We start from the raw sequence: 22,121 nt of genomic DNA, 5'->3' as shown, positions 1-22,121 counted from the left end.
CTTTGGGTCAGACCAGGAATCACTCACCAGTATGAAAGCCACCAATCCTGAAGGACGTAGGCAACCTGGAGCAGGAAACAACAATCACTCAAACACTGACATTACTGACCCCCTCAAAACCCCACTCACTAGAATGGGTGATGGAAAGGCTCCAGAGAACGGAGACGGTCCTTCCAGCTCAGGTCAGTGGCAAGCCCCACATCCCAGATAACCACAGGTCAGGGAAGGGCATGTGACATTTTAAAATCTTTAAAAGACTTCATATTTTTCCTAGAATCTCTCTGTCACGCACACACAACACCAGTAAGCCTCACTTATTTTGCTCCGCACATATTAACGCTTTTCAGTGCGAATCCTAGTGGACTGCAAAATACAGTAATAATTGTATAAATGTCAGGATTTTTCAAAGGAAAAAAGCTTGACAGGTACTGTGATGGTCAGTTTTCTGTGTCAGCTTGGCTAGGCCAGTCTCCAGTGATTCAACGAAACTCTCAGCTAGATATTGCTGTTAAGGTATTTTGTAGATGTGGTTCACATCTAAAGTCAGAACATAAGTAAAGAACATTACCCTGAACAGTGTGATGGGCCTTCTCCAGTCAGACGAAGGCCTTAAGAGCAAAACCTGAGGCTTCCTGGAGAAGGAAGAAATTCTGCCTCAAAACTGCAGGGTCAGCTCCTGCCTGGGGTTCCAGCCCGCACGCCTGCCTTTCTGATTTCACACTCACCCAGCTAGATCCCACAATCTCATGGAGTCAGTTCTCTGAAATAAATCCCTTAATACACATATTAAAAATAATAATACAGTAAAATAAATAATACAGTATAAAGAGTATTATAAGTATCAACCTTAGGGCACAAATCAAAATAAATGTCCTGACTTACCTGAGCTGCGATGTTTACTGGAATAAGGAAAATGATGATACACCAGTGAGCGCCGGCTGTGAAGTAGTTTTTGTAGGCCTTAAAACCAACTTTTCCTTCCAAACGGCTCTCCTCAGATAGTGTAACCTGTATATTCTCAGTCTGGAAAGGAAAGGCAGTGAGAGACAAAAATATAAATAATGAACCCTAAAATTTTAAAAGTTCAACAATGACCTCCACTGCAAAGCTGTGGGGAAAGAGACACAACCTATATGCTGATAGGAGTGTGCAAGATGGTCCACCTCCTACAGAGAAAGGTGTGGAAATATCTAGCCAAACCATGTATGCATTTACCCAACCATGCTACTTCTAGGAATCTATTAGAGACAAGGAATACCATTTGCACAATGTTCTTGGGTACCTTTGCTTAAATTAGAACACCATGATTGATAGCCCACTTACAACATAACTGATTAAAGTATAAATGAAGAAGCTTTTTCCAAAATAATTATACGAAATGTTATATAGCTAAAGTATCCCTCCAGTTTATTTGTGTCACTCAATTATAGAAACATAAAACAAAGTGTGGGTTCAAACTATTAGTTAAACAGAGTAAACTGAGTTCACACTGTGAGCTGGAGACATGTGAGTTTGGATAGCAGGGGAACAGCATACGATCCAAATCTATTTGGTTCTTGAATTTCAGAGAGGGATTCCTGAGTTTGGAATGTGAGTGACTAATCTGAATACTTACCAGAATCATCCAGGCTCCTGGATTTGGATAGTGAGGGATTGGATATCGAGGAATACCTGTGCATGTTTCTAAGGGAGATCTAGTGCATTTCTGCATTTCTGTCTGGAGGACTTAGAATACATTATAGAGTCCCATGGACTATGGATGTCCTGGGCTCTATGCTGGCCACTGGAAATGCAAGGTGGGTAAGGTGTGGTTCTCGGTCTTGAAAGATAAGAAAGAAAGACAAGAACTAACTCCAAAGTGTCTACTATGTGTCAGGTCCTTTGGACGTGCTACCTTTGGCCTATCACAGGCCATCTGACAATGGGGAAAAATACTACCATCAGTCACCGGCACTGCCAGAACATTCCAACATGTAGGAAAAGTAGCTGATTTAATGTAAGTCATAGCAGGCTGGGTATGAGGGGGTCTTCAAATTAAGCCTCTGGATGAATAAGGGAAGCCAGGGTCTACCAGAGCAAGTACGATTTAACTATGGTAACATGAAGAGTTCTAATGTCAATATCACATGCATCCTGGAATTCATAGCAGTACACCCACTACTGGAGTCCATAAGATTCTCCACCCTACACCCAAAGAAGAACCGTAATCAGGCTTGCTCCCTGCATGCTCTTTTAATTCTACCAATTCCGTGGAATAAGGCCTTGGCAACTTAGGATCTACTTTGGGACAAACGAAGATGTCATGAGCGGAGCAGACTGAAGGTCCACAAGTCCACCAAGAGCAGACAGACCAGGGCATGTTGCAGGATGACAAACTCACATCTTGGTCCTCTGGAGCGGCATCTTTCAACGAGGGCCTGGAAGACTGTTGAGACCAAACTGAGGACTCGGAAAAGGTGCGATTCCTCAGAGTTGGAGTTCCTGGAACTGTAGATGGTTCAGTCTCCTCATTCTCCTTCTTTAAAATGGAACCAAAATCTATCCCAGATTTCAGGAACTCAGTGTAAGTCCCCTTTTGCACCATTTCTCCCTAAAATAGCAATAAAGAATTTGAAAGGAATGCATTTGCGTTTGATAATACTAATACAATGTAAATACTAATCAAGAGAAGTAAATTAATCTTAAATTATGATTTTTGTTAAAAAAATGATCCTTAAAAAAAAAAAAAAAAGATCCGTAGATCTGAAATTCCGGTTAACAAATCCAGTTCAGTTCAATTGAACTGAGCATTCTGTTCTCTGCCACACCCTGCGTTAGGTACTGGGGGATATGAAAGAAATGTGTGATCATGAATTTAAAATGCAGGCCGCTGACGTAACTATCATGGGCATTTTCAGGGAAGCAAAAAGCACAGATGTTGGTGGGAGTATCAATATAGTCTGTTTAGACAACATGGGAATTGAGAGAACCCATGAGCGGCGTCTTCATGGTCTTTACAACCTCCCCACAAACACAGAAGTTAGAAAATTCAATATTCCACCAGATAAAGTAGCTAAACAAGGAGGCCCTAAGCCTGGGATGGCTCTAACGCCTTGGTGCCCCACACGCCACAAACGAAAACTTCAGCCAGAACCAATGCACTGTAGTCTGAGAAAGAACTTACGAACGAACAACCAATCACAAGCAGCCAGTCTTCCCCAAATCAGGTAACTGCTTCAACTATAGCCAGTCTAATAATTTTCTTTGAACACATGTGACGCATCATTGCACAGCTTCCCTCACTTACAAAGTAATATAAGATAATGTGCAGAAGATTTCTATTTTTTCACCATAGAAAAAAGGACACAGCTGATTCATTCAGTTGCAAACAAAATATGAAAAATCCCAGGATGCAAAACTAAACAAAGGAGGGCAGCTCTGGTTAAGGCAGTACGGCTGAGTCCCTTTGCTGTGCACCTGAAACTGTCACAACATTGTTAACTGTCTATACTCCAATGTTAAATAAAAAGTTATATAACTAATTTTAAAAAGAGAGAATAAAAAAAAAAAAAACTAAACAAAGGAGGGCAGCTCTGGTTAAGGCAAGACAGATGGAAGAAGGGGGGCCAAGACCCTAGCTGGTACCCCTCTCGCCCTATCCCCTGAGGCAGGCCACTGGGAGAAACCCAGTGAAGCCTTTGGGTACCACTTGACACTGCAGAACTAGAAAATTATTCAGGATATATTGTGTCTTGTTCCACTTGGGGAGCAAAATGCATACACCTTCTTTAAGGAAATTACAGCTGTCTGCTTAGTTATCTGTATACGATGCACAGGGAAACGACTAGTGGTACAAAGACAGCAATTTCACTCTGCAGCCGAACACGGATAATTCTGAAGGGGTGGGGGGGCAGTCAGGCCCTGACCACTGTGAGACGGGGACCAGACAGACAGAAAGGATGGACCCCAACCCAACCAGGGGAGCTCGCCAGCGGACACCTGCTTGTTCTGACGGTACTAAAGCGTGGTCTCCTCAAAACAAGCAGTAAGGGGGCCCTGAAACATCCGCACACTGCTCGTTCAGGTTACTCTGACAGTCACCGACTCTGTGCTCATGATACTGCTGCTAATGCTGGAGCTTTACCACACTAGCATCATGTCTCTGCGTATGAAATTGATTATTCTCAAGTCGGAAGAATCTGAGCCCCCGACTTAGGGAGGAATGGAGGACCTGCATTTTAATACTCTTTCTTACGACAGAAATTCATTTCGTAAGTGAGGGCCTACTGGGACAGACAAGGGTTCACGATGCAAGTGCTGAGGAACACAGGCAAACAAGGAGTGAAGCACAAGACAACCACTAACGCGGCAAAATTCCCATTAATCTCCACTCAAGCCCCAAACACGTGAGTTGTTGTGCATTCAGTGAATGGTGGCCCCCCAAAAAAGGTATGTTCAAGCCCTAAACATGACACCTCTGAACATGACCTTATTTGGTTGGATACAGCTTCTTTGCACACGTAATGAAGGAAAGATGAGGTCATGCTGGAGTAGGGATGCCTTAAATCCAATACAACTGATGTCCTTATGAGAAAAGAAGAGCCTAAGACAGACACGGGGACAATGGCCATGTGACACTGGAGGCAGACACCACAGTGCTGCAGCCGGAAGCCAAGGAACCACAAGGAAAGCCGGTGAACATCAGAAGCTGGAAGGGAGGATTCTCCCCTAGAGCCTTCGGGGAGAGCACGGCCCTGCCTGCCAGCACCTTGATTTGGGACTTGCAGCCTCCAGAACAGTGAGATGATAAATTTCTGTTGTTTTAAGCCACCTAGTCTTCAGTACTTTGTTATGGCAGCTCTAGAATCTTCTTAACTATACCAAGACTTCTGTTTCTGCTGTTGCCCGTCCAGCGAACACTGGAGGAATCTTTTAAATCCCATCTCAGACCACGTCACTCCTCTGCTCTGGACTGACCAACGGCTTCCATCCCACTTCCTGGCCCACTGCCCGCTGCTCAGAGACCAGCGCCCTCCACGTCCCCTGCTCACTCTCCTCAGACACGCTGGCCGCCTTCCTGCCATTCTTGCAACCTGCCAGGTCAGCTCCTTCTTTAGGACGCCCTGCCTCAGGTGCCTGGATGGCCCTCACCTTCGTGTCACTCAGGCCCGAGAGGCACCAGCTCCTCAGGGAGGAAGCCAGGATATCAGCCCCACCCCCTCTTTCATCACATCTGTCCCCATAAGAATGGGAGCCCCGGGAAGGCAGGGCCCTGTCCTACTGCTGCACAGGCTCTCACACACACATGTGTTTATCAGACACACAAAAAGATCTGAGCAGTGAGACAAGAAGCTGGGTAAACCAGCAGAGCGGGCGTCTCTAACTGGGGGCGCTCGGTGACCCATTTTGGTATTCATGAAAGATGCTCTTTAGGCAAACTGAATAACAAACAGGTGGATACAAACATGTCTCAGTATCTCTAATTTCCAAATAATACACTTCGATTTAGGCTGTGGAAGGGGAAAATAAAAAGTTCTAAATCAAATAGCATCATTATCCTTAACAATTTTCACAACAACACTGATAATTCAGCAACTCTGCAGTAGCACTTTTATACCGTTTAGGGTTTATGTGGCTTAGAGTGTAACAGTGATATTTCTAAGGTCTTTGGATTCATCCTCAAAGTCATGGATACCAGCTCTGAGAAAAGGGGGGCATAAAACTGAGGCAGAAAAGGGCGTTTACCAAGAATCCAAGGAGAGTGACCTGCAGGGAGGGCTGGCCTTCAACACAACTAAGTGCTAGCAATTTCCACAGACTTTTAGAAATTACTTACATCTTTCAATATCAGAATCTGACTTGCAGCTTTTAGGTACTGCAACTGATGTGTCACTAAGATTGTGATCTTCTGATACAAGGCTTGACAAATACACCTACAAATGTAAAAGGTACAGCATGCAAAAGCACATTAGTGGAGGTGCTCCAAACTGGAAACAGAGAATTTGAAAACATAATGAGAAAAAGACAAGACAGCAGTCAAAAGTTCTCTACTTCAAATATCAGTATGAATACAAATTAAATACAAATATAAATCAATCAATTCAACTAGGTCCTCAAATCAGCAGCAAGTTTGAATCTAGCTCCACTAAAAAATTCTAAAAAGCAGTCCAGTGAAAGATGCACCAACTGCTAAGTTGTTTTTCCTAAAACTGATCTTAACAATTATTTACATAGTTCACAATGAAAAACAATGGAGCAAAACTGAGATTCCAAAAGTTGACTGAATTAAAATACTAATTATTTTATACCTATGTTAAGAATGGGAGAAGAGTGATCTATGTCATATAAAAAAGTACACAGTTTCCTAGGTGATTGTTTATGATGTACATATTAACCCCCCTAAAAAAGTCATAGCTTCTCAGTAACCTTAGCCAGACTGCATTTTGTAGACATTTCTTCCCAAATAACATTAGATTGAAAATGAATGCCATCATGGCCTTGATCAGTCTCTACAACACTCCCAGTCTCATCCAGGAAGTAAACTTATTTCATTTGCACTGAAAACTTTCTGAATGTGAAAATGAAAGATGAGAGTCCAAAGGGTCCAAATCACAGTGGAAGTCATCCAGTGGCTCAAGCCACGCCAATTCTCTTAGCCAAAATCCCCTCAGTATTCAAACTTCAGTGTTTTTTTTTTACAGTAACCCCTCAGACTGCTCCACATTTTAAATGCAGACCCCTAGGGACTCAGCCCCAGTCCCATCCCACAAGGGTCTACAACCCCTCTGGGGAAGCTAGTAGCCGGATCCAGGGCCCCGGTGACCACAGGCAGGGCTCCAGGCGTGTACTCTGGGTGCCTGAGCCCCTCGCAGAGCAAATCTCAGGGACCTGGGCCACAGCTCAGCCTGCTGAGTGAGCCAGATGCAGAGTCTGGAGGCAGCAGACTGCAGCTCAATCCCTCTCACGAGCCTGACAGCGTCGGACGAGCTACTAAACCTCAGTGTCTTCATCTCAAAACAAGGCCAATGACAACTCACCCACATGTTCTGAGAAATCAAACCACCAATCCGCTCAGTAAATGTCAGCCCCCTCCTCCACTCCCTCCTAACCCACGTGCGGTCATGTGCTTTGGACTCAGGACAGAAAAGTCCTAAGGGGACACCCTGGACACTGGGTCTACGATCAGAAGCAAGAGCTCAGGATGTAGTCACATACACCATCGCGCCATTATGTCCAAACGGACTTATTTTTACCTTTTGACATGTCTTAGTTCAGATTTTGTACTAAATTTCTTGACCAAGTCAACACCTTTTCAGACTTAGCACTAAAGCTTTTAATGGAATTGTTTCTCCTAAATTCAAAATTATCTGTCAATAACCACTGAAGGCAGATGTTAATCAAATCTAATGGGCTGCTATGTCCAAGACAGAGCTACCCAAAAGTTTTAGAATGTTTTCTTCCTGTAATTCCATCACAGAAAAGGTAATATAAATAATTACAATAAAGTGATCAGTTGATGGCTACAAATTTATTCCTAATTAAGACTGTTAATCAAAATCTCTAGGAAAATAATCTATCTTCCAAGTTTTTAAGAGTAAAGATTTCCAAGACATACGATAAAAAAATAATTGATTCAGGGATGAGTTCTTTAAGCATTATTCCTATATAAGGGCTGTGTTAATCCTATAATACTATATATATTCCTATATAAGGGCTGTGTTAACAGGGGATACATCCCGTAGCAGAGTGAATCAAATAAGAATGAAAAAGAGTACCTATCTACATTCATTCATTCGACAGGCTTTGGTGAGATACCACGCACAGTCTTAACTGTCGAGCATACATCCACAGGTCAAGAAAGCAGACACTACTCAGCACTGTGAACAGGGGGATACACTGAACGAGTTTAGAAAATGCACTATCAGGCCGTGATGTGTGCTCTGAAGGAAAAGAAAGGGGGGCTGCTGTCTTAGACAGGGGTGACATGGGAGTCCTGACACTATCTGGGGGAAAACATCCTGGAAGAAAGTACAGCGGGTCCAAGGGTCCTGGGACAGAACATGCTGGGCTAAGGAACCTTCCTGCATTCACAGCTTCTAGGGGGTGGGGAGGACTGATACATGGTCAAGTGCAACCCACTGAGGGCTGTGGGAAAGACGGAAGGGCACAGACTCCCCCTGAAGGAACAGGAGGGAAAGGCAGGGGCTCTGGGACACAGGGAGCAGTATCTACAGACAGACAGGTGTGAGAAAGGGCCCGTCAGAAAGCCAGCGCGGCCGAGTGGGTGTGAGGACCAGCTGGAAAGGCCGATGGGGGCAGATGGCAAAGAAGCTCGTTCTCCGTTTGAGGACCTGGAGCTGCAGCCTGAACATGAGGGGAGCCTGTGAAGGGCTGGAGCAGGAAGGGCGAGCTGTGTAGACGCAGCGTGGGCATCTGATCAGGACAGACCCAAAGAACTGATGACGCAGGAGGCGGGGGGTCTGGTGATATGGGCTTCTCTGAACCAAAACGGGACCCACAGCTGGACACAGGTGAGACTGCATCAGTTCATCTAAGGCTCTAACCTTTTGTAGGTGATAGAATCCACTTAAGGTTTACAACATATAGTTGTAAAATTCACAAACCTAAATAACCTTGGATATAGGTTCATGACTAAGGGAAACTGTTAATGGCAAGTAGAAGTGCGATTCGTTCACTTTTAATACAAAACAGTCCCCATTACTAAGCTTTGACACGACCACCATCTTTCATAGCATACTGTTCCATCCAATTTTCTAACTCGTTGAGAACATTCTCCAGTTGCTGCTGAGTGATTTCCTAAATTGCATTCATGCTCCCTGCCCTAAGTTTCTCCAGAGAATGTGGTTCTGATTAGCAAACAACAGTCTGAACAAGCTAGTTTCTATCAAGTGTACACCCAAGGTCATTAAACCCAACAGCTATAAATACTGCCTCTGTTAGAAGAAGAACTTGGGAGAACTTCTGTGGTAAGCACCCTGGGAACAGGGAGGCTGAACTGCCCATGATGCCAGGAGGATGGGGGGTGGGGAACCTCTGTCACAGCACTAGCGCCCTTTCACTGAACCCATGACAAGCCACAAGGCACTTCTCTAAAGGAAAATTCATCCAGTCATGATCAGGAGAGGGTGGGAAAAGGGCGTCAGGTCAGAGAGCTGGAGGCCATGCCACGTGTCAGCTGCCCAGCTCTTGTGTTCTGAAAGATTCAATGCTCCTTTGCACATTTTTTATTGTGGTAAAATATACATAACGTAAAATTTACCATTTCAACTATTTTTAAGCATACAGCTCCGTGGCATTAAGTACATTCACACTGTTGTGCAGCCATCACCACCACCGATCTCCAGAGCTCTCCCACCACCCCAAAACTAAGCACAAGTTACATACAGACTTTGGTGGAACCCGCCCAGTGACCCCTGCTTAGTGGATGTGGAATCCCAGCTCCTAGTATCCAGAGCTCAGGGCTGCCTCACCCGTCTCGCTCTCACACTGCTGACTCTGCGAAAGCCTCTTTACTGTGCTACTTCGGACTTGCTGTGAATGAAGTTCTTCCCCACAAAAATTCATGTTGACACATTATTCGCCAGTACCTCAGTATCTGGTGACAGGGCCTTTAAAGAAATAATTGTTACCCTTAATCACGCTGGGCCTAATCCAATCTGACTGGGGTCCTCAGAAAAAGAGGAGCCTGACACCTAAGAGCCCGGCCCGTGAACAGAGAAAAGACCACGTGAGGACACGGCGAGAGGACACGGCGAGAGGACACGGCGAGAGGACACGGCGAGGAGGATGCCGTCGGAAGTCAAGAAGAGAGGTTTCAGCAGAAACCAAACCTGCCCACACCTTGATCTTGACCTTCCAGCCTTCACAATAAAACAGGCTCCTATAGACTGACTGTTTTTTTACTCAAAATTCGTACGCTGAAACCTAATCCCCATAGTGAAGGTACTGGATATGGGGCCTTTGGGAGGTGATTAGGTCATGAGGGCAGAGCCTGCATGTATGGGATTAGTGTCCATATATAAGGAACCCACACGGCTCCCTCACCCCTTCCGCCATGTGAAGACACAGGAATCGGGCCCTCACCAGACTCCAAATCTGCCAGTGCCTGGACCTTGGGCTTTCCCACCTTCCAGAACTGTGAGAGATAAATTTCTGTTATTTCTAAGCTGCCGAGGCTATGGTCTCCTGTGAGAGCAGCCTGGACAGACAGAGCCCTAGCAAACTAAGAGGAACTGACAGCGAAAATTTCAAATTGCTTCTCTCTGCCGTACAACCTTCATCCTCCAGTCAAGGACGTGCCTGCTGTTCTTCTCACAGCCTTGCTTCTTCCCGTTTAGCAAAAGAAGCTGAATCCTATTCTCAGTGTCCACCTTTGCTTCTAATCTTCCTATTTAGCAAAAGGAACTGAATCCTATTCTCAGCCTCCACAAACCCTGCCCAGCCTGCAAACCCACAGGGCACTTCCCGCTGAGGCCAGTGCACAGGGAGCTTTCCAACTTCACCTGAAAGCCTAGAGCTGCCCACTTCTACTTCCATTTAGCATTTACCATCCTATATCCAAACCCTCTAAACCGCGACTCTGCGGAACTTTCCCCAGCCATCTGTCTTAACAAGCTCCATAGAGACAGATTCCTTAGAGGCAGAAATGAGAGCTGAATGTCTTAGTCTCCTTTATTCTGCCCCGTGTGGGTCCTTCCCCTCTCCTGGCTCACTGTTCTGCTTTGTAAACTAAGAGGTTTTGTGCAACAACATCTGTAAGGGCATGGATCTCAGTGCACACAGTAGGGCTTTCATAAGTGCAGCTGGAAGGGCTCGTTGGCTTTAACAAGGTGAACAACAGCAAGGTAACTAACCGTGGGGTAGATGTGGGTGCTGTTTCAGAAAAAGCAAGTTCACGAGGCTTTCAAAGAGGCCAGTCTAGACTCCAGAAGAGGTCTCAGTCAGCGTGTGTTAGGACACATTATACACAGAAAAAAGCATCAGAGCTGTTCTGCTTCAGGGGTTCAGTGGCCAAACACGAGCCACTGACAACAAATTCCAGAAACTCAAACTGAAAGTCAGGATTTCAGCCAGATTCTAGATACAGAGTCTGAAATTCAACTTAACCCTACAATGTGGGTCTAAGTATTAATTCTAGTAAGCGTCCATGAAGCAATGTTAAATACTTGAAGTCATACTCTGAGTTGGAAAAAAAATCATTCTTAAATTCTAGACTTTATTAAGTATTTCCAAACTGATACAATAATAAGCATAAACCAACTAGGCCTTTCCACGGAAGTCCTATGTCACTACTGGAAACTTCGCTTCTGACGTGCCTTAAACAAATGATGGAGGAAAAGGACTGGCAGCCAAGTGCCAGGCTACTGGGTCCCACTCTCTGATTCAAAAGCCGTACGTACGTCGTCTTTCTTATGGCTGGGGTCTGGGTCCCTCCACAACATGTGGCCGTCAGCCACAAGCAGCAGGGGGAGATCTGCCACCTGTTCCTCAGCTCCCTACAGCACGGACTCCCTGACCTCCACACACTGGAAGCTCCTTCTGCATTTCCCTGTCTTGACCTCATCATGATGCAAAATTTCTCTAGGATGGATCTTTTGTGGAGGGAAGGGAGGGGAGGGAGGGACACCAGGGCAGAATGAGCTGAGTCTCCTGAAGCACAAACGCTTTCCTGAGCTCTCTTCCCTGAACTCCACAGGGTTCTTGGAAAGCAGAAGTGATAGGAAACAGGAGCAAACTCACAGTTCGAACAAGTGCCTGCTCACTTCTGCATCTACTGCACTGAGCGGATCGTCCAGGAGGTAGATGTCTGCATCCTGATACACGGCTCTAGAAAACGTAGAGAGATGTCAGGAGAAGAACGCTTCCAGCTTCCTAGATCCCATTTCTGAATCATGACGGTGTCCCAACAAATCATTATTCATTCCAAGAGCCAAGACCCTGCTTCACACAGGGCCCACCCGGTGAGTGGGGTCTGCCTGCTCACTTCCACTAGGAGCCGCAGAGGAGGGAGGGGCAGGATGGCAACTGAAACGCCATTTACCTTGCGAGGTTGACCCGGGCTTTCTGCCCTCCACTCAGCGTGGTTCCCCGGTCTCCTATCACAGTTAGGTCTCCATCCTCTAAAAGCTGTAAATCCTACATGGAGACAGAAAAGGGGAAAAAGACAAAGATTTAAAATGTGTTCTCCTCTTGTCATGCTAACCTTCTAGCATCAGTTCTTTATACAAGTATTTGATCAACAGCAATGGGTATATTTTATAGTGACTAAATTGTAACCTTAAACATTAAAAAAAACCTCTCAGGGTTTTTCATTTCTTTTCATTCTGTAGTTTTTCACAGCATTTATGCAGTTGACTATTTTGACACACATTTATTGAGGATCGACTATATACCAGGCACTGTTCTGGGCACAAGGAATTCAGCCATGAGAAAACAAAGTCCCTAGAGTTTCTTTCCATGATGGGAGATGGAAAATTAACATGAGTGCAAGTACTAAGAACTAGAAGAAAAAGGAAGCCGGCTTAGGGGGATAGAGAGTAAAGGAGGGAAAGGGAGTCACTACTGGGGTCGAGAAGGGCTCTGTTCAGAGGGGGTTTGAGTAGATCTGTCGGAGGGTGAAGCAGGCTTAGATTTAGATTGCCTCATAATTATCATCTGACAGATCCTGGCATAGACAAGCAGAGTTTGCAGAGAGCTTGTTTTCTACTAAACCCCTCAGGCATCAACCTAGGATACACAGACTACCTTTCTGCAGATGAAGCCCTCGTTTCTTGGTCTCTACTTCAGCAAATTTGGGGACAGAACAATTGGCACACTGGGATCTCCATGATAAACTAGTCCTTTGAAATCCCTAAGTCTCATTTTTCAACTTCTACAGAAATGTGCTGCAGAAACAAGAATCACTAAACTCCAGGATCCTGTGAGAATCAAAACAAGTGTATAAACACCCTCCATAAATGGAAAAAGGACGTGAGGGGATTGTAACTTGCTATTGGTGATTGAGGCCTATTTTCTCATCAAACCAACAGTGAAAACCCATGCACAGTGTGAATCATGACACGCAAAGCACATGACCACAAGGAGAAGAAAGAGACTATCCCCATCATAACCCTCCCTGACAGGCACAAAGACACACAGGCACACACAGGTTCCCTGTACACTCAAAGCTTAAATGCGGAGCATCAAATGAAAGGCAGCAATTGCTCTGTCATGAAAATTCATCATTTTTTCACCTTAATTCTTTAATACCATCGCTTGCTTTTGGTTTTCCTGAGATACAATAAGTCGTTTTAAGATACTTCCCCAGCCTTACACACACACACACACACACACACACACACACACAAACACACAGAGTTTACTTGGCCTCTGTTTCACTGATGACAGTCCTTGCAAACTGTTCTGCTTAGTTTTTATGCCTACATTTTATGCTGTTTTGGTTTCCTTCTCAAAACAGCACCACATTGTACTGCAGCAATCTGAACCGTGGTTTAGAAAAGGCACTTAGATCCACTCTAGCACAGTTAGGGCATAAGAAACAGGCTCTCTAATCTATCGAAGGACCAGCCACAAATGGAAAAACATTTTAGACGATTTGAAGTAAAATCCAAGTCAGGTTGATTTCCCAGCCACCATTTTCTGATTAGGTTAAAGGGGAAAAGCCTGAGTTCATTATATATTACAATTCCTCCCACTGACAGGAAGGTACTCTTATTCACCAATTTTCAATGAAAAGTAGACACACAAACTACGGGAAAACTAGGAAATGGCTAAGCTGGTTTGATGCCATCTGTCCAGAAGCACATCAAGGGCCCTTTAGGGATGCTGGAGACTTAGTGTACAAACATGGAACAGACTGTTAAAATATTTAATGGGGACCTGACGTGAGCCCCTGGCAGAGGAGGGCTGGGTTCCATCCAGGTCAAACAGCGTAAAACTGCCTTTCACCACACCTTTAAATCCATTTGGCTGATAGCACTATGATTTCCATTTTAAAGATGATGAAACTGAGGCCGGGTGAGGTTCAGAAAAGCAGCTGAAATCATGATTTTTTCACTACTAAATAGAGAAACTGAAACTCATTCCCTGAGCCTTCTACCTCCTAAGCCTTGCAGTTTAAACACGATCCCTACAGCAGGTCAAACATTATTAGGTTGTTCCCTACATTGTGTTGTATAACTCCCTATAGGGTCACTTTGAATATGGCATCAGCTTAATTCGACGTTGCCAAATGTGATTACTTTATATTTTAACTACGGATATGTTTTCGGCTCAATGAACTTAAACACGTACTTCAATTAGATCTAGTATAAAGCATCTAGTTATTAAGATATGTAATAAAAGAAATGTTGCTTTTTCCTATTTTATGGGAACCACCCATAAAAAGAAATCTTTATTATTTTTGTTTCTATGTATGTACCTTCTGAAAACCTGGCAGGTTTGCATTTTACAAACATTGCCTTTCTCTTTACAATAAACCCATACCTCCCCCTCATTTTATAAAAAGGAAACAGAGAAACACCTGAAATTACTACTCAGGACCATTTCTCTCCAAAGACCACACTTTTTTTTCCTACTACACACGTAGTCTCTGTATCTACAGGTCAAAATAATTCTACGACACCACTATTAATTGTGACGGTCTTATGCCCATTCATGGACACATGGATTCCATTTCAGAGCAGCAGCAAAACCTCTTGGAAACCCTCTGACCCAACGCCCTCATTTTGCTGCAGAAACGTCAGAGGCCCGGGCAGGAAACAGGACGTGTCCAAAGTGACAGCAGGCAAGTGACGAAGCCGGGGCCAGGACTCCGCTCTCCGCTCCTTCTCCGCCCTGGGCCTCCCTTCCTGCCAAGGAGGGAATGGGCACGAGGGGCCCCAACTCTATGTCCCGACCACGCAGCCGACCAGGAGAGCAGTCCGTGTTTATAAACCTCACATCACGTACAGAAGAATCGCTGTGCAGCCCAATCCCGCAGGGCCCCCTTCCCACCAGAGTCTGTGCCGCACGGACACCCGAGGGTGGGTGAAGCCCCAGGGCACGGCCCGAGTTACTGGTCCCATCACCCCACGGGGCTGGGGCAAAGCATTGACCCCCGTGGGTCTTAAACCTGAGCTGCAAATGTAGAGGTGAGGCATTCCACCTCTCAAGCCTCAGTTTTACTAACTATAAAATGAGGATGGTAACATCAAAGATCCTTGTAAAAGATTAGTAACTCATACACCTTGTTATGTGTGCTTGCATGTGAGTGACAAACAGAAAAATGACTTCCACATGGACTCTGAAAAATGAGAGCTATTTTTCTTAATGTTTTACATTTGCATTTCCCCTTTTCCTATACCATGTTTTAAAAAATCTACCTCATTCCTGTCAACTTTACTTCATTTCTGCAAACGAAAAATCTCCCATTAACCAAAGCTCACGAGAAGGAAATAGAAGCCCCTTAAACAAGCAAACGACTGTGTTGTGTCCACAGTATCATCAAATGCTACTCATCTACGACAGTCTATGACATTCAAGCCAATGTTCAAGCAGAGTAACATCATCAAATGCTACTCATCTACGACAGTCTATGACATTCAAGCCAATGTTCAAGCAGAGTAACATCATCAAATGCTACTCATCTACTACAGTCTATGATGTTCAAGCCACTGTTCAAGCAGAGTAACATCATCAAATGCTACTCATCTACTACAGTCTATGACATTCAAGCCAATGTTCAAGCAGAGTAACATCATCAAATGCTACTCATCTACTACAGTCTATGACGTTCAAGCCAATGTTCAAGCAGAGTAACATCATCAAATGCTACTCATCTACTACAGTATATGACGTTCAAGCCAATGTTCAAGCAGAGTAACATCATCAAATGCTACTCATCTACTACAGTCTATGACGTTCAAGCCACTGTTCAAGCAGAGTAACTATTTCCACGCAGGCCTTTAACACCACACCTTTGAAAACCTGTCCCAGCCTTCTCCTCACAGTATAAAAGAACAATAGGATGTCCAGACTGCTCTGACCAGACTCTGGGGAGAGCTCTTTAACGCTATTATTCACAGATTTTTATAACCAAAGAGAGTAACATAGTATTTATCAGTATTTATATTTTTTCTTTTGTTTCACTACTTTATATTATCCTACTAGCTAAGTTCAGTTTGCATAACTGATTCACTAATTTCATTTAAATCCCCATGTACAGAGAAATGTTCCATTTTCCATGAAATTCAATGCCATTTCTGAAAACAATCTCTCCCCCCACTGAAAATAGGGCATATTAAGAAGAAATGTTAAAGCGTTACTTTTTCTTTAAATAATAAATTACAAGTCAAAAGCGAAGCGGAGAGGGAAACCTAGAGAATGAAAGGGACCGAGGAGGCATCAACCAAGTGCAGGGGGCAGACCTTATGTGAAGCCTGATTCAAGCCAATGGTTAAGGAAATCCCCCAGTGAGATGATTAACAACACGTAAACACTGACGAGAACATTGATGATATTCAGGAAATTCAGGTTACTTTTCAGGTGTAATAATGTGGTAATATTTTTCCAAAGGTCTTTTAAAGAAAACTAGTGAAATGTTTACAGATGAACTAATCTGAGGTCTAGGATCTGCTTCAGAATAATTTGGGGTGGGAGTGGGGCTGGCGGTGGGCAGGGGTAGAGATGCAGCAAGACTGGCCACAAGCTGATCCTGGTTGAAGCTGAGGGTGGGTAACTGAGAGTTCATTAAACTGTGCTCTCTATTTTTACAATTTTTTGTAATTGTGCATTAAAAAAAAAGAAGGTAAAAGTGAATGAAACGTCACAAGATGAAACAGTCCCCTCCCTCAAAAAGGCATTCTGTGAGCGTCGTTACATCCGAATTCAACCAGTAGCACATACGTGTGTACATGTTCATCCAGAAGACCAGCTTCAAAGCATTAAACAACATTAAAAGATCTTTTAACAAACCTTGTAGTTTAAACCAACACTATCATCATTTGAAATCTGAGTATATATAACTCAAAAGTCATTACTCACCTTTTTCAAAGCACAAGCCTTTATTACTTTTTCATATCGTTCTTTTTCATATTTTTTCCCAAATAGAATGTTACTCCTCACAGTTCCTGAAAACACCCAGGGCTGCTGAGAAACATACGCGATCCTCCCGTGCACGTTGACCAGCCCCTGGCTCGGGGGCAGTTCCCCCAGCACAGCACTCAACAGTGACGACTGAAACAGATGGCAACACACAGGCGTGAACAGGCAGCGCTCAGGACGGACATGCCCGCAGAACAACTGTCCCCACCCTGGGCGCTTGATAAACGATAGAACCCTTTTCCTTTAAAAGAGGATAAAGTACAGCTGTGGCAGTTGAGACAAAAAAAATTGAAAACAACACTACTGGTCAATGCACACTAATGATTGATAAGGAGTATTAATATAATACTATGACAATCTAAACTGCCCAAGAGTTTCCCCCAACTGAAATGCTCTACTCAGCAAAGACTAAGTTAGAATGTTTAACATCCTTAACTAGCAGAGCAGCCCACCAGGATGTGTAGCTTCATGTATCTGATGTTTAGTGCAGTTGTTCCTGCATCCGGGTATCCTTTACTTGACAAACACTTGTTCTTAAATAAAGCTTTCTCTGAATAATATATCGAAAGATGATTATTTTTTTAAAAAACTCTGAAGTGAGTCGTGTCCAAAGAGCAAAAGTCCATCATAAATTAAATCATCACCCCCTCGTGTACATATCCCACGTTTAGGTTCCTGTATTTTGTTGTTGCAGACCAAGTGCATGTGCACATGTCCTTCAAATCTTTAATAACACACAGACGTGGCGTGCCTGTGTCCACACCATCACAGCGCTCACCACACTGGGCTGAGATAATCTGCCTGCGCATCTGTCTCACCCCAGAACATGGTTGCCTCTGGAGGGCAGAGGCGTCTGGGTCTTGCTCACGTCTGTATCTTTAGCTCCAGCACATGGCTGCACATTCACTACACGTGTACTGACAGGACCAAGTCAAGTCACATGAGGAAATGCTCAAAGCTTCCCGGAAGAGCCATTACAACCTCCAGAATTCCTGGAGGGACCCCTGTGACAGAAAGAAGTCCCCATTGTCTCATTCTGTCCTGAACAGCTGTCACATAAATAATTTCCTTCACTGAGACATCCAAAGTCCCAACAAGCAGTTCCCAACTGTGTAACATGAAGCACCAAGAAGGAAAACACAATGTGCATTTATCCACATTTATTTGGACATGCAACCTTCTTGCAAAACTAATGTTCCATGGAACAGAGAAATGCTGTTCGAGATACACCCAATTCAAACTGTGTTACCTACAGCTCTGGGCTCGACTCTGAGAATTTCACAGGGGCTGCGGCACTGCATCAAGCTGACGAAAGGCATCATAACTTACCTTTCCTGCTCCCACAGGTCCGACCACAGCTAACAGCTCACCAGGTCTGACAGTAAAGGAAAGGCCTTGTAGTGTTGGGGTTTCTGATGCCTGCAAATTTAAGTTTACAAAATGGTTCATTTCAATAAAATAAAAAAACAAACTTCAGAAAGTAGAGAAAATAACGTAAGTCACTGATATGCTAATATAACCCATACTTTCCTCCTTCCTATTTTAAGATAGTGAGTCCTGGGGGCCTTTTCATCAAAAAACACCTTTGAAACAGCTTTAGTTGCCTTTAGGAAGCCTACTTCTTTTGCCAGATTTTCATACGGACACAGCTCTAGACACCCACAGAATTTAAGTAGTTGAAATGACAAGGCCCCTCCTCGAAATGCAAACTCCATGATGCACACTAGCTTATTAATATAATATATTTAATAGAATATCCAGTATGGGAGGTTTTTAATCATTTGTAAGTTTTCATTATAGCCATTGGTGTTGTTTACTTCACTACTCTCCACAGGGTGGCAGCGTAAGTACATATCATGCCTGGTCCTCTGCTAGTAATTTGACATCTCCACTCATCTCTTTATTTTCACTTGATAAAGAATGAATCTCAGTAATGCTCAGCAAGCAACGGGGCACTTTATATGATAAAGTTGCTCTTGATAAATAAAGTCACGTAAATGGCAGTCAAGGCTCCAATTTCACCAGAGATTCAATTTAACACCAAAAACCAAGAAAAAAAGGAGGGGGTGGGGTGGGGATCATGTATAACACAGTACGTTAGAGCGATAAAGCCTCAGTTTTGTACCTCTTACATGCATTACCTATTCTGGGTAAATAGGGACAACAAAGTACTTCTACTGTAAAAAAAACAAAAACAAACCACGGAGGTACATGTCACAGCAAACAATCCAACACAAAGGAGAAGGATAAGGTACTCATCGTGCCAATCACAGGTCAAGTTCTTGAACAAACTGTAAATTCTGTCATAAAGAGACTTAGGGGTATGTGTATTTCTTAACATATACTAAGTGTTTAAAAAAAATTCTTAACTGCTAATGTTAAAAAAAAAAAAAAAGTGGTTACATGTGATTAAGTAAAATGACCAAAAGACTAATAAAAGCACAGGGTCTGGATAAGAAGTCTGGATAATGTTCTAAATGGACAATTTCTCTGGAAAGAACTGAACTGATTATAGATACAGGCAGCTACTGAAAAAATAATTATTTTTAATCATCAAAATAACTAGCCCCATATTTTAACACGAGACATTTTTTTAAAGCTACTCCACTCCTTTCTTTTTGATTAACACTTGGATTCTTATTTTGCTACCTTTCACTCAGTTGTGACTACACGATAATGAGCCACCAGAAACACAGCTTCCTGCTGCAGCCCCTCAGTTTGTCAGGGCAAGAAACACGGACTTCCCTCCCTGTTCAGGCTTGAGGCTCTTCATCACCAAAACACTAGCCCCAGATGTTACAGGAATTACAAATCTATCAATAAGAAGCTAGATTTTAATATATGAGAAACATCTAAGCTTCTCCACTTCTTTCTTCTTCTCTGAAACTTAGGGTTCTTATTTTACCACTTTTCACTCAGTTAAGATGACAAAATAGTGGGCCACCTACAAACATCAGCTCGCTGTCACCACACCTCACAGTGTGTCAGGACCAGACACTGAGTTCCCTCCCTGTTCAGGCTTCAGGATCGGGCACTGCTCTGGCATGACCAGAAGGGGGCAGCACTCGACAGCCCATGGTACTGGGGCCTGTCCTCTCCTGGTTATCCAGGCTCAGGGCATGCGGATTTACGAGGATCATCAGCTGAGCCCCACTCCCTGTCCCTTGGAGGCTCCCACAGGACCATTTATTTTAAACCTTAAAGACTGAGACCAAGTCCCATCATTTTGTGAATGAGACTGGGTCCCTGAAACCTTCTGCCACCTGCCCACCTGGCTGTATAGTGGAGCACCTTAGAAAGCTCATGTCTATCTCCAGCCTCCCAACCCAGCAGGGGATTCATTCAGACTCAGCTTCTCTCCAAAAATCCCCAAGGTCTGTGCCCCTCCCCCTCCCGAGGGCTCTTTCACCCGTGACCTAACCTGAGAGGCCCTAGTTACTAATGACCCAGCACAGGGCACAGCCTTCCATAGGCAAGGCCAGGACCACAGAATCGGGTGCTCTGTACGACAGTGCAAGTTGCACAGAAGCCTGATAGCGTGTTATTACGTTCTTGCAAGAAGAACAAAACAGCTCACTTTATAATGCTGCACAGTTTGGTATAAGGGATTTTGTTAATGTTCCATACAAAGTATGTGTTACCATTCACAGACAGTTGCCATCGTAATAGAATTTTAATGGTGCTTTTCATAAATGCTTCAAGTGTATTATGATGAGAAATACCAAGCAGGAGGTAAATCTACAATATTAAGGTAGGAGAAACTATCAGGTCAGATAAGGTACCTTGTTAGAGTTTCCATGTGCGAAAGCTAAGGGGGTATATTTTTATTTATTTGGGAACGTACTACTGTTTTGTTGGTGGGGAAGCAGGTGCTGAATCAGAAGTAGGTGAACAGGATGCAAGTGGCACCGCACTTAGTGTGACAGGCAGGAATACACACGAGGGGTCTGCACGGGCCGGACACTTGCACTGTGGTCTCCACTCCCACCAGCAGTCGAGCTCCTGGGCTCTGCGCCGGATGGTGGACCCTCTGGTAGAGGCACCACCTCGTCTGGGTCCTTCCAGCCCTGGGGGTGGGAGCGGCTTCCCACCACTGCTAATCTCTGGGTTGGGTTGTCTCCTTAAAGACTGAGACCAAGTCCCATGATTTCATGAATGAGACCTGGGTCCCTGAAACCTTCTGCCACCTGCCCACCTGGCTGTACAGTTGCCCTTTCTGCTTTTTTCTTCCCCCGTCTTTCATCCTCTGCATAAGTAATTCCCTACATGGAATTCCCTCTCCTGTGGTTATGGGTTCTGTTTTACTGAGTAATCCACAGAGGACCACTGAACCGGGGAGGCAGGAATGTTTCAGTCGTCGGAAAAGGGGGCTGCACTAGGTGTGCGGTTTTGAGAGCGGACCCTGCTGTTTCTCCTGTTTGCCTGAACGTCATAAATAAACCAAGTGTTGTAAAATCACCAGTTATCCCTGTCAGCTTGCCACACAGTGCAACCCTAAAACTGGGAACCACTGGTGCTCACTATGCCCTCCTGCTGTCGCCTCCTTGTCCCTGGCTGCCACCAAAGTAGCCAGAACCATCGAGAAGCTTAGCATGGGGGAGCCCCACCCTGCCCCACAGCAAAGACCTAAATCATGGCCTCAGTATGTAATAAGATGATCTGAGAACATCAAGGCAAAAAATGTACACTGATTCCCCAAAGCCTCTGGTCTGTAACAACTGGTTGTATATTGTTAGTTAACCCATTCCATACTGCAGCATTTTTTCTCTACAATCAATATAAATTCTAACATTACAAACATATGGACTTTAAGGTCAAAATGTGCTAATACTTTGAAAGCTCTCTTGAAAATGAGAGAGAGAGCAACATGTCAAATGTCTTAGGCTGATTTTACACTTCATCTCCATTAGTTGCAAACCTTACTCCTGATTTGGAGAATTTTTATAACATACTTTCAGTAAATTAGCAGGTCACATTTTACACCAGGTGTAAAACCTCAAAGTTCTCCAATAAATCTGTTGTCTTTTAGCAGTCACAAT

The 22,121-nt window shown here is 44.1% G+C and overlaps 1 protein-coding gene across 4 annotated transcripts in view; it reads right to left on the bottom strand.

The window, feature by feature from the left end:
- ABCC4 (ATP binding cassette subfamily C member 4 (PEL blood group)) overlaps positions 1 to 22,121 on the bottom strand; it is a 218,850-nt gene that overhangs the window by 107,714 nt on the left and 89,015 nt on the right. For all 4 annotated transcript variants that reach the window (XM_082434600.1, XM_082434599.1, XM_082434598.1 and 1 more), the window contains 8 exons: positions 18,412 to 18,501; positions 17,023 to 17,214; positions 12,041 to 12,135; positions 11,740 to 11,826; positions 5,816 to 5,912; positions 2,381 to 2,590; positions 883 to 1,023; positions 28 to 65 (listed from right to left, as the gene is read on the bottom strand). In XM_082434600.1, coding sequence (XP_082290726.1) covers positions 28 to 65; positions 883 to 1,023; positions 2,381 to 2,590; positions 5,816 to 5,912; positions 11,740 to 11,826; positions 12,041 to 12,135; positions 17,023 to 17,214; positions 18,412 to 18,501 — 950 coding nt within the window. The remainder of the gene's footprint in view (positions 1 to 27; positions 66 to 882; positions 1,024 to 2,380; positions 2,591 to 5,815; positions 5,913 to 11,739; positions 11,827 to 12,040; positions 12,136 to 17,022; positions 17,215 to 18,411; positions 18,502 to 22,121) is intronic.

This window comes from Balaenoptera physalus (genome assembly GCF_965194825.1).
Source record: "Balaenoptera physalus genome assembly, chromosome: 18".
NCBI classification, from domain to species: domain Eukaryota; kingdom Metazoa; phylum Chordata; class Mammalia; order Artiodactyla; family Balaenopteridae; genus Balaenoptera; species Balaenoptera physalus.
Note: the sequence above shows the minus strand (reverse complement) of the source record. Positions and strands in the feature narration are given on the sequence as shown.